The sequence below is a fragment of the Strigops habroptila genome, chromosome 6 (assembly GCF_004027225.2).
Source record: "Strigops habroptila isolate Jane chromosome 6, bStrHab1.2.pri, whole genome shotgun sequence".
Classification (NCBI taxonomy): Eukaryota; Metazoa; Chordata; class Aves; order Psittaciformes; family Psittacidae; genus Strigops; species Strigops habroptila.
In genome coordinates, this window is record NC_044282.2 from 43,692,745 (window position 1) to 43,705,082 (window position 12,338).

At 34.2% G+C, this 12,338-nt stretch overlaps 1 protein-coding gene across 5 annotated transcripts in view; it reads right to left on the reverse strand.

Moving 5' to 3' along the window:
* Positions 1-12,338, reverse strand: part of PXDN (peroxidasin) — a 152,286-nt gene that overhangs the window by 60,140 nt on the left and 79,808 nt on the right. For 4 of the 5 annotated variants that reach the window (XM_030489709.1, XM_030489710.1, XM_030489706.1 and 1 more), the window contains 2 exons: positions 10,375-10,507; positions 8,949-9,062 (listed from right to left, as the gene is read on the reverse strand). In XM_030489709.1, coding sequence (XP_030345569.1) covers positions 8,949-9,062; positions 10,375-10,507 — 247 coding nt within the window. Of the gene's footprint in view, positions 1-5,333; positions 8,311-8,948; positions 9,063-10,374; positions 10,508-12,338 lie in introns of those variants that run through there. The other variant, XM_030489707.1, reaches the window with a different exon arrangement.

Below are 12,338 nucleotides of genomic sequence, written 5' to 3' on the forward strand. Positions count from 1 at the left end.
TCCAGCAATGCAGTGCCAATGACATTACCACATTGGCTTAGCAGAGACAAGATTCCAGCCCTATCTTTTATCTCCTGTTAACAGATTTTTATGGGATTTTAGAATGAAAAAAACCCCACCTGGCTGGCTGATGATTGGAAGGCAAAAAACTACCATTTAAACTAGTAATTAATAAAAAAAATACCTTGCAAGCAACTTTTCTGTGTATAAATATATAAATATACCAGTATTCCAAATAATAAATACTATGGGTTTTAAGGTGGCCAGTTAATGCTGCTAATCTGGAAGACAACAAAGATGGTTTGCAGATAAGCAAAACCATTATCAGTAATTCTGCACAGAACAAAGAGATATTCCTTTCTACCCCCTTGCAAAGAAACAATTATCACAAAACCCACCAAGACTGGTACTTACTTGAAGTGTTAGTCTCAACAGAAACACCAAGGCTTGAATGAACTCAGGTCTTCATCTGTGAATAATTTTCCAGAGCTGTGGTGGAGTTCATTGGCACTGGGAAGTTCCCACATCTGCAAACCATGGCTGTTCAGTAGGCCAACAAGGCATTTTATTTTCCAGTGGTGCAAATCCAGCACTAAAATATGCACAATTCCTGACCACAGATATAGCTTAATGTAGCCCAAATGCTTTAAACTTCTAATATAAACATTTCCCCCAGCTATATTTTTCTGCTCTTTCCTAAGTGTGGGCTATGCTTGTTTTAATTTAAATTAAATTAAAGACAGAACCATAGGCTGCAATACAGACAAGCTTGTGGCCTGAAAGGGAAAGGAGAGACAAGATTATCACTAGGAATACACAACCTACACGGCATGTTACTACAGTGTAAATTCTGACTTTCCTATCAAAGCCTCTCTCTCAAAGCTTTCATACATTTAAATAGTGCATCAAGAGTGAAGCAAACAGCAGCAGATGGGGAAAACCAGTGACTGTTGCCAGCCTTTTTCCTTTTGTGAACAACTTCTCACCACAGAAAGGAAGCAGCAGCTCAGCCTTTATTTTTCCTTTACTTTCCTGCTCTCTCGAGTTTGGTCAGTCATACTTGGCTAATTTTTGCTACAAGGAATGTAAAAGAAGGATTCACATGTAGCTGCACTAGAATGTCTATACCAGATAAAATAATTTGAAATCTTAAGTAAATTACTTTCCCTAATGAAAATTAAAGTAGTTACAGATAAATCTGGATTGCTTTCTAGTCTGAGTTTATCTGATTAGCATAACACAGTTAAATGCAAAAGCATTACTTCCCTAGTAACAAAATTGGGGGCTAGAAAATAGCTAAAAGCAGCATTAGGATCTGTCTGAATATGAATAATGAATTTATCATTCCCAATATGCAAAATCCTTGATCTTAAAAATGTAAGGTGAAAATGAGTTTTAAAAACCACAGTAACATTTGCCTGCACCAGAAACAAGCTGTCATTTTCTGACCTCAAAGCACCTATTGTTTGTATTGCCTGAATTGATGGTTGATATAAAAGAAAATCCAAATAATCTCATGGCAATCTCTAAATACTCTCAATATAAGAGAATAGCCTGGCAACAAGTAAGGCTATTCATGCAACCATGCCAAGCCACTTCAGCTAAAAGAAAACACTTATTCTGCTCCTACAGTGTCTCCAGTCTGCCACACTGCATTCAAGAAGGCCCCTTCTACAAAGCCTAATTAAAACAAAAGTCTTCCTTTTCTGAGTCAGCATTTTAGGTTTTAAATGAAAGTGTAGGTTGCAAAAGAACTTAATTTCATCCAGAGGGAGAGAAAACCCTTTATTAAAACAGCTTGAGTATTCCTTCAGCAATTGGGATTGTTCTCTATACATGAAAGCTGTCACACTTGCCTCTCACGTAGCAAGAAGATGGCTTTCTACAGTAAGGATGACGTTAAGAAAGAATGAGCCCTCAGCTCGGTACCTCCTAGCAGATATCCTCAGAAGTGTGAAATTGGTATTATGGAAATTCATAACAGTGCCAAATCTGTCACCTAAGCACAGGAAAAGAACAGGAACCCCAGTATGCCCCTTTGGATAACGTTTCTAACTGGCTGACTGAACCCCCGTCCAAAGCATCCCATCCAGGCCTTTGACTAAGTCCTCGTTCATCAGCCAAGGTCCTGCTGTTCTGAGGGGTCAGGCTGATGGTCTACCGCAATAAACTTTTTGGCTTGTAGTCTTGAGATCATATTTAAGTGCCTTAGCTGTGAAAGCATGGAGGACGAAAACAGAAAAGGTGATCTTCACTGTAAGAGGAGCAATGCCTCACAGTACAGATAGAAGACTAAAAGCCTGCCTTACTATTTTCTCTAGTAGCTGGCCCAATAAAGAGTGAAACTGGTTCCCAGTGCCTGGGGACTCTCTATTGCAGCCTAGTATACGTGTAGCTTTTGTATATTTAGCCAGTTCCTACCTTCCTGATGAGCTGTTGCATTCTGCCTGAAAAAATTCAAAGTACTCTATGAAATCTTTCTTTCTTTCTCCCTACCAAAACAAAGCAACAATTTCTTTTCCTTTCTCAGAACAATTCCTGATTACTTTTTACTGTGTGGGCACTTTTTTACTGCGTTGATCCTTGGAATAGCTGCAAGCCAAGTTAACAACAGACAACATCTCATAAAGATGTAAGTAGGTAATGGGATTTATTTTGGTGACACAGCAACATTTTTAAAGCATGTGACTTTTGGGAATGTAAAGTTGCATCACTAAGGGAGGCATCAAATAGACACAAACATCTTTACTGAATGCAACAATTAAATGCATTCCTTTATCACAGGAATTGCTGTTCTGTTCTATTTCTGAATCTAAACAAAGATATTAATTCATGGGTTTTCAGCTAAACACAGCTGGCCAGATCTTCTTGTAACTTAGACATATCTGAGCTGTACTCTGCTCTGTCTGTTACCAGGCTGGAATACTAAAGCGCAGTGAAAGGACCATTCATAATACTGCCAGGTGGACAGCAAATACGTTGGGTAGAAAAGTATGTTGGAGGCACAGAAGTTTCCTTGCCATGTCACAGCAGGCTATGTGTGAAAAAAAGGAAAGGAACTACTGCATGAAACTAAGCAGCCAGGATAATTGCAAAATAGCAATCTGATATTGCTTGGATGTCTGCTTTAAAATACACTTAGTAGACAGTACTGCCTTTTCAAGACTCAGGACAACCTTCTGACGAGGTACAACATAATGCAAAGCTGGCTAGGACATATTAGTATCTAGTAATTTATTACATGTTTAGTAGTTCATTATTTCCCATTAGTTTTAGTACAGATAATATTGTTTCATTCCACTGGGAATCTGACTGTGTAAATAAGATATGTGCATATGCTCATGTTGGTATTTTTTGTTGACATACTCTACCTAACAAGCTCTTTGTCACATATTGAATCTCTTTTTTTCTTGCATATAATAAAAATTAGTTTAGTGAATTCTGAAACATTAACCAAACCCCACAATGTAGATGAGTGAGACCATGAGAGGACAGTAAACAAACTTTCTTTCTACCGGTAATTTTAAAATTGCATTAGTCTGTATATGCAAACAAAACATTTAATATATTTTTAACAATATCAAACAGAATAATGCAGAAGTTTTGAAAAAATTAGTCAAATATACCAGCTTTTGGTACCTTATTCTAGTTTCCAAACTAAAGCCATGGAACAGTACTGACATGTCTAAACATCTCACTGCAAAGATTATGAATTTGGCAAATACTATAGGAAAAGCATGAAACTAGTAAGGGCTTAAAAAGAAAATATAACAAAAAACATTTTAGATCATCTAATGACATACACTATGGCAGCAAAATATTATTTTACAAAACAAAGTTACTGAGAATGGGCAGTCATTCCCTATAAAGACAACTTAAAACATACTGTGGCCAAATGATTCTTAGCTGTAATCAACCAAACGGAACGAAATCAATTTACTCAGTTTATTTCAAATATAACTGAATTTTTCTCAAGATATATCAGTATCAGTCCAAGAGTTTTATTCTAAGTGTCTAAACTTTGTAGTTTCTTTTTTGTTGAACTGTTAGAAAACTTCCTGGCAATTAACCATGTTGAACCTTGGCTGTGGTCTTGTTTGGACTAACACAAACTTCTTTACTGAAATCAAACCTTCTCTTCAAGTCTCTGCCTGGTTTAGTCTCATTAAAAAAAAAAAAATAAAAAAAAAATAGCAATGTAAATAGCTCAGTATTATTAGATTAGTCTTAGGAATTTAGGAACTGACTACGTCTGTTCAAAGAAATGCGCATGCTTATCTAAGTTACTAGAAAAATGTATTCCAGTACTTTGCCAAATTAATTTTATCTGAATTTGCAGAAAAAATCATCTGATTGCCCCAAAATTTTTATAGGATAGTGACTGAATGCTACTCATCAACATTTTGGAAAAGCAACTGGGTATTTCAGCAGCCTGATGGAAACACATAAATGAACCTATTGCAGTTCTGCTTTTCTAGATTTGCCTTATGCAGTACTCTATAGTGAAGAACAGTTAACTGCAACCTGAGAACAATTCTTAACTCTATGTCTTGGAGTCCGTCTTTAACTTCTCCCATTTCACTGTAAGACAACTTAGAATTATACCAATTGCAATGATATTGCATCACAAAATGCTCTGCTGTATGAAATTGTGAAGAAACAGATAAAATCTCAGGCAGCTCTAACAAAGGAACTGACCCAGTACCCTAGAGATCCTAACACCTCTCCAAAGGACGAGAGTAATTCATTATTTGTTCAGCAGTAATTCCTATCCTCTCATGGAGAAACAAAATGGGATAAGTAGGAAGATCTCTTTTGCACAGAAGACTCATTTTGAGCTGAGATTGCATGAACCTGGATATCCATTTGTGAAACAATGTGAATAAAGAATGAATACAGAAACACGTACATTGGAAGGCAATTCATGACTGGATCTATTTGAAGATGTGGAAAAGTGAAGAAAATGTGTAAGAACAGGCTATAAGTATTGTGACATCCCTGTAAAAATGGGAAAAAATGCTCAGCACTAAGAGTTTTCAAATACACACTTGTGCTAAGAAATAAGTATTTTTAAATATCCTTTCTGAGTTTTCTTCCCATCAGCTAGAACAGAACAGTGAATGGATACTTTAATTCTATGCATCATAATATTATAGAACTACTGAATCTAAATCACTCATTAGCTCCTTGCTTAGTTCTCAGAAATGGAGTCCTTATCATGACAATCCTGCATAAGATAAGTTATATGGATCTTTGATAAAAGCCTACACACTGCACTATTCAGCAAATAATCTACATAAACCATACATGTTTCAAGAAGAAATCACTTGGAATTTACTTGGAAATGTGGCCCATTTTATTTTAACTGAAAAAGCATTCATTATACAGTGCAAACAGTTCTTTGGTAAATTTACTGATTAAAATAAAAACAACAAAGACTTTGGTTTAGGTAACATTAAAAAAGAAAATAAATATGTAAAATTTGCAACATATTACAGCAATATTCTCACAGTGGATACTGAGGAAATGGTCATCTAGCCATTGGCCACTGTTTCAGAAATGTTAAAATCAATGCTGATTCTGCAGACACTGCAATAAAACTTAATTAGTACAACCCATGACTGAATACATTTTAAACTTTGGATAAAGATCTGTTTTTCCTGAATGGTTTATAGTCAGATGGATGGCAGAATAAAACTCAATGTTACAGTTGTTTAAGCATATCCAGACTCCTAAGCCCATTTTATTTACCATATGAATAAACAGTGAACAACAAAGAAAACCTCCCACTTTACTCTGGAGGCTGGAGAAAAGGAACGATCAGATATAAGGTACTATTTTATAATGTATAAATGGAAACTCTCTTCTCCTATAAGCGGAAATCTTGAGAAAGTTTATTTAATAAAAAACTGGAATAAAAGAATGCAAGTAGTAACCAGCTGGATGTATTACTGCCTTATTTAACTGTTTAGACAGTTCAGTTATATTTGGTTTAGCTCCGCAATCCTTCCTCTTTGAGGAATTCCTGCTATAGGTCAATGGGAGTTCCATCTGAGTTGGAATTACAGCACGAGACATGTGGTTTGGACTCTCAACGAAAGTCAACAAAATACCAGAGTATCAAAGAAATACAGGAATGACAACCTCTAGGAACCATATGATACTCAAACATGCTCGCCACAAACAATTTCTAAAAGTATTAACATAGAAAATTACATAAGTCAAAACATTGTATATAAAATCAATTAAAATAGTCTTAAAAATATAAATTGTAGCTCCATGTGTACCACACACCTTTAACACACCACTCACATGTACATATTGCTCCTACCATAGCATGAAAGAAGTTTCTGTAGTAAGCTTTAAAGATACACCAAAGTTTGAATGTGTGTCATGGTATCAGTTTATCAAATTAGAAATTATTAATGTTAGTAATCAGAGAAATTATGTGCCAAATTATTATAATGGAACTCATATTGCTGTGCTAGGTTAGTTATTAGACAGATATTTGATCTACCTTGCAATAATTAAGTATTCAGTCTGTTTACATAATCCAAATGTTTAAGATGAGAATGCTTAATTTTGTACAGATTTCTTTGATACCCAAATCTCTGTTCCCCAAAATCTGAACAATAAAATCAGAAGTCAGTGAACTACATAACTAAAGAAGAGCTCTGGTTCTAGTTAGGCCTGACTTGGGACTTAAGAACAGAGCCATAAATTCTAACATACCAAGTGTTTGGGGATAGAATCAATTCTGAATAAACACAAAAAAGCCATAAAATGAGGTATGATAGTTGTCCTTCACTGAATATAATATATAATTCCTGGTCAAAAATATGTAGTTTGTATTCTAAATTGTATTCTAAGTGTCCAACTTTGAAATGCTAGCATAGACGTATACTCTAAAACATTAAACATTATTATTAATGGGAAATAAAGTCCATTGGCAGACCCTTTTTAACATGAATGATAAAAATATTGAGGTAAAAATATATATGCATTAGATGAAACTGGAAAAAAAAAAAGATTAAAAAAGAAAAAAAGAAAAAAAGAAAAAAAGTCAAATACCTTGTCAGAAAAAGTAGTCAATCCACAATTAATTATGATGCTTGATTTTGATTGTTCTTTTTTTCAGCAAACAATGCCACAATATAATCAGGAACATATGTCTATTGACAGTATGCACAATGAATCAGTAAGAAACTTTGTATACACCATGGCATGTGATATCTTTTTCACATTTTCAAAACAGGGCCATACAAATAAGTGAGCTGATCTGAGATCTAGACAAGAATGCTTTAAAATTGGACTGGATGGTCATGTTACAATGACTTAAAATAGCTGAAACAAAAAAAACAGTTGCCAAGCAATTACGTATGTTTTGGCAAAAAGGATTATGTTAGTTTTAGACCAAATGCTACTTTGTCGTGTATGTTTTCCTAGAACAAGGAACACGGTTAATTACATCTGTAATCCACATTCGGTTCCTTTCTGTATCCTCCAATTACATTTATTTATATTTCCTTACTAATTCTAGCTTTTTTGTTTGAAAATTTTGATTAATTTTGCTCCTTGTATTAATGAAAGGATGTTGAAAGGTGTCATGTAGGGTTTTTTTTTTTTATTTCCTTGCTGGTCTGGACACAGAAACATTAGTGTGACTCAACAATTTCCATACATCGGTGTTTGCAAAAACTAGCCCTCTATGGCATTACCTTGGGCACAGTGACCTTACCTTTTCCTTTCCCCTGCATTTGCTAAATAATAACAAAGAGCTAAACATCAGACTGGTACTGAAAAGGGATAGTAAACTTTTAATGTCGTTAATTAAAGATAGGAAGCAAAGTGTTCATTTTAGAGTAAGTCTTAAACCCAGTCATTTTGGGTACGTAAAACTACCTGACAGTGTTCTTTTAAAGTAGCACCAGTTTGTCTGACCTGAGAAGTTTAACACACAATTAATTTTGACCTGTTTGCTCATTTCCCTTTTGTTAATTTTTGCATTGTGATTACCTTCATGGGCAGAAAATAAAATTATACATTACGTTATACTGTTACAGCACCATTAGAATATCGTAAATCTTGATTTCTTGCTGTTGTTAAGACTGTAGTTACCTGGTTTTGCCCTCAGCAGGCATTGATATGATTTGAGGAGTATGCACCCTAAATTCTTAAAAAGCAGACTTATGGCTTCTCTTTATTAATATTTTGTTTTAAGCAGACTGGACAGCAATCTCCTTTAACCTTCACAGGTGTTTCGCAGTCAGCTGGCGGGCATGATTCTACAAAACAGGTTATCTGACCAACCTGTGTCAGGAAAAGGTAACAAAACCAGAACATACTTAGCTACATGTTCTAAACAAGAGATATATTTTTCATGTTATTGAAGAACATGTTTTCATTCATCCTAGGATCTTGGCTAGTATGATTAACTCCATATAGTTTATTTCAACATAAACTTACATTGAGGCGGCTCTCTGTATTATACCATCTTTCATGGAACAGTACACCATTTTAGCTAACATTCAGGCATAAAACTGGGATTCCAAGTACTAACATATTTCTGTTACTACTTTTCTTAGAAAGTTTTACCATGATAAGAAAAAAATAAAATCTAGCACTAAGTTAGATGAGGTTTTATTGATTGTTATGCATTTTAGTGGACTTCTTCAAGAAGTGTCTCACTTTGCAGTTAATTTTGCCAGTACAACTATACATAAATGAAAATGGAAATATAATAAAAGTATATAAAGGCTGGATTGCAAACCAGTGTCAAGGGCAGGGATATCTGAACACTATAATTTTTTTGCACCAAATAACTGAAGATCCATAAAAAATTAATTGGCAACTATTACTCAAATTAGTAAGCACAAAACTGGAAGTGCTGTTTTAGAGGAAAAAACCTATTATAATTTCTATCTCAAAATGGATTTCCACATACTTACTTTGCATTCACACACAGTGCAAGGGTCCCTTTTCCAGGTTTCATTGCTGGAATATGATTTACCCTTTTCATCAGTGCAATCAGTTTTACTGAGGTGTGATTCAAGTTTTTTTATCTGAAAATATTTTTAAAAGTTAGTAACTGAATCAAAGAAAGTTTTTATTTGTGCAAGGTATTCCGTCTTTTCTCTTATGCTTCATAATCCATGATAAATACCTGTCTGGGTTTTTCTTCTCACTACTTAGTTTTCATAATCCTAAGAGAATCAGATCATATGTATGGAAACAGCTTTTCAAAAGAAAACTAACAGAAGAGACATCCTTCCTAACATTGGAATATACAACTAGAGCATACATAGAGAAGCAAACTGTATATGACATATACAGAAAGACAAATCTAAACTTTCAAAAATGTCTAAATGAAAATGAAATTAAATAAATTAAAAAAAAAAAAACCAAAAAAAAAAAAAAAAAAACCCAAACAAAACCAACCCACCAAAAAAACCCCAAAATCCGACCTTAATTATAAATGTTTGTTTGGATTTTTAACTATCTCTATTTTTCCTGAAGGATGGAAAAAAAGGAGTTTTATGATTAGTTTATATCACTGATTGTGTGCTTCCTGGAAAGAGTAATCAGGAAGACACAATTTTTAACAATTCCTGTGTTTTTCACATCCCAAAAAGACAGAAAAACTGACTGAAAGGTAGTAAGTCTTAACCTAGTGTTTCCACTATCAAAAGAGGAGCATTGAAGATGAGTACAATAGTGATTAAATACCGCCATCAAAGATGGAATCAAGTCACTGTGCAAATAAATATGTGATTCATATCTATAAATGACATGAAAAAGCTGCTCCAGAGGAACTTCATTATTGTAGGTGAACATTGTGGCCTACTTTGGATTTGTCTGTCCTGTATGTACAGTACATATTTTTAAAACTGAATTCTGCTATGGCTGAGTTATTTTAAATAAAGAGCTTGTTTGTGCCACACTGTAAAGTGATCTAGATCTTGACTATGTTTACAACTGTAGTCTGGCATATTACTTTTTATGAAGTCTACATTTTAATCAGTTTTACATATGTATGTTTCTATGTATTTCAGATAGGAAGAAGATATTTTATTAACTCTAGAGATGAATTTTTAGAAAAAGACTGATTCCATATTTAGCATACAATGATTACACAAGACTTCAGGTTCAAAAGTCAAGAGAGTCTAATTGTGGAATATTTCAGTATGATTTCAAAATAACATAGAAATAAAGAATAATAACACACCATATTCTGTGTTATGTTTTGTTTGAGATATTATGTGGTGGGTTTTGGCTGCAGTGGATGTCTACATATGAAAAACATAAGAGGAGTGATGTTAGGGAAACATTATAAATTAAATCTACAATTAGTAAATATCCATTATAGCACCTTACCTGGTTTCTGAGGCTTGAGATAGTTTTTTGCATTTCCAAAACAAATTCTTTGAAGTCATTCACTGCAGGCATGTTCGTGTTTTCAGTAGATGCTGATGTGGCATTACGAAAATATTTACTTTGTTTCACAGAACTGCAACAAACGAATGCCAAGTCAGGATATCCATTTAACTCATTTTTATTTGCCTAGATGTTTTAGAACACTTAGCAAAAACGTAAATGAAAAGCGACTAACACATGTTGGAACTGTATGAAACACAACAGTCACAAGACCCACTGGGTTGAAGACAGACTGAGGTCAGGTGAGCTGTGGATTACTGTTAATATCACTTGCAACAGGCAATTCCTTCTACTTAAAAGACATGTATTTCAAGCAGGGGGAGACACAAAGTTGTCATCAGTGACACTCTAAAGCATCACCTTAAATTCACTGGGAAACATCTTGAGCCTCCAAATATTAAAGCAGACAGAAGTGAAAGACTTAAAAAATTTACTTCCAAATGTGAAATTCCCATTTTGCATTCAGATTCATAGTTTCTCCCTCTATATGCTCATTAGAAAAATGTGTATTTAAAGAAATATGACAACGGAAAAAGGTTATTTTTCATAAATAAATTAGAAGCATATGTGTGCATATTCCTGTGTTCCATTTTGGCTGACATTTGAAATCAATATTGATTATCATACACAGAATTCAGTCTTTTGCCTATACCACTTTCCAGCTGATATTTGGCGAGAGATGTACAACACTAAATTGTGTTAATTAAATCTGTTAATAGGAAACGGTCAGCAAAGGAACTGTCCATAACTAATAATACACTACTTGGCACCACTTAAGAAAACATGTACTCAAAACCATGTCTAACATTAATTATTAAGTCACTTATTATGTTAAGATCCTTGAATCAATACAAGCATTCCTACTTTGTTAGCATGTCTTCTCCAGAGCTAATGGATACGCAAAGAATGAACTAGCAAAGAAATCCTCTATCATATAATACGGCTCATGATTTATAATCTTTCTGCATAAATTAAAACAGTGCTTACTGGCAGGTGTTCTACCTAGTTTCCTATAGTTTTTCATTTAAATTAAAGAAAAAGAACTCTAAAATCTTAACATGCCAAAATTCAAGTAAACCAGCTGCTGTTGTATAACAAAAAGTTTAACCTTCCCCACCTGCTCATGTTATTGAAAATGAGAAGCGGAGAGGCAGGAGGGAAGGAAACTTCGCACCATGAATGCAATTTACGTATAACACCGAGCATGAGAACTGATAAGAATGTTGAAGGACTGAGATTGGTTTAGCTTTATTTATGCTACAAAGTACTGTAAATTTACTATTTTGTAGTCCTAATTAGCATTTGGACTGTTACAAATTTTTGAGCTTCATTTCTGAAACACAGTCAAATGAGAAGTTAATAAAAACAAGCTGCTTTTCAGATATAAGCACTTTTTTTTTTTCTTGCTTCCATTTTTATTTAATTTAACCCTCCTACAGTTTTAAAATTATGGGACTAGCATCTTTAAAAAGTGAATTGCTGTTTTGTAAATTTAAAAACTTCTAACAGCTCACTTGCAAACACAGACAAAACATCCTTCTTCAAGACTTACTTCAAAGGAACCTTTCTTTTCTTATTGTCTATAAGTAAGCTTATACTTAGCTGCTGTCTTCTCTTGTCCAAAATCCTAAACCCCTAAAAGGCCCTGTTACTTCAGGACAGCATCCTATCAATTAAGTGAAATATAATGATGGCATTTCTTCAGTGCTATAAAATCTGCATGAGCATTTGAAACTGCTGAAATAAATTTACCTGTCTACATATCTGTCTAGTTGCTTTCCTTGCCAGAGGGGGTAGAGTCTGCCTGGCCATCTCAAGTCAAGCAGATAATTTTATTTGCTAAAAGAACACATGCTATATGGAAAAAGCCATAATTCAAAAGACTCCCAAATAAGCTCATTAAG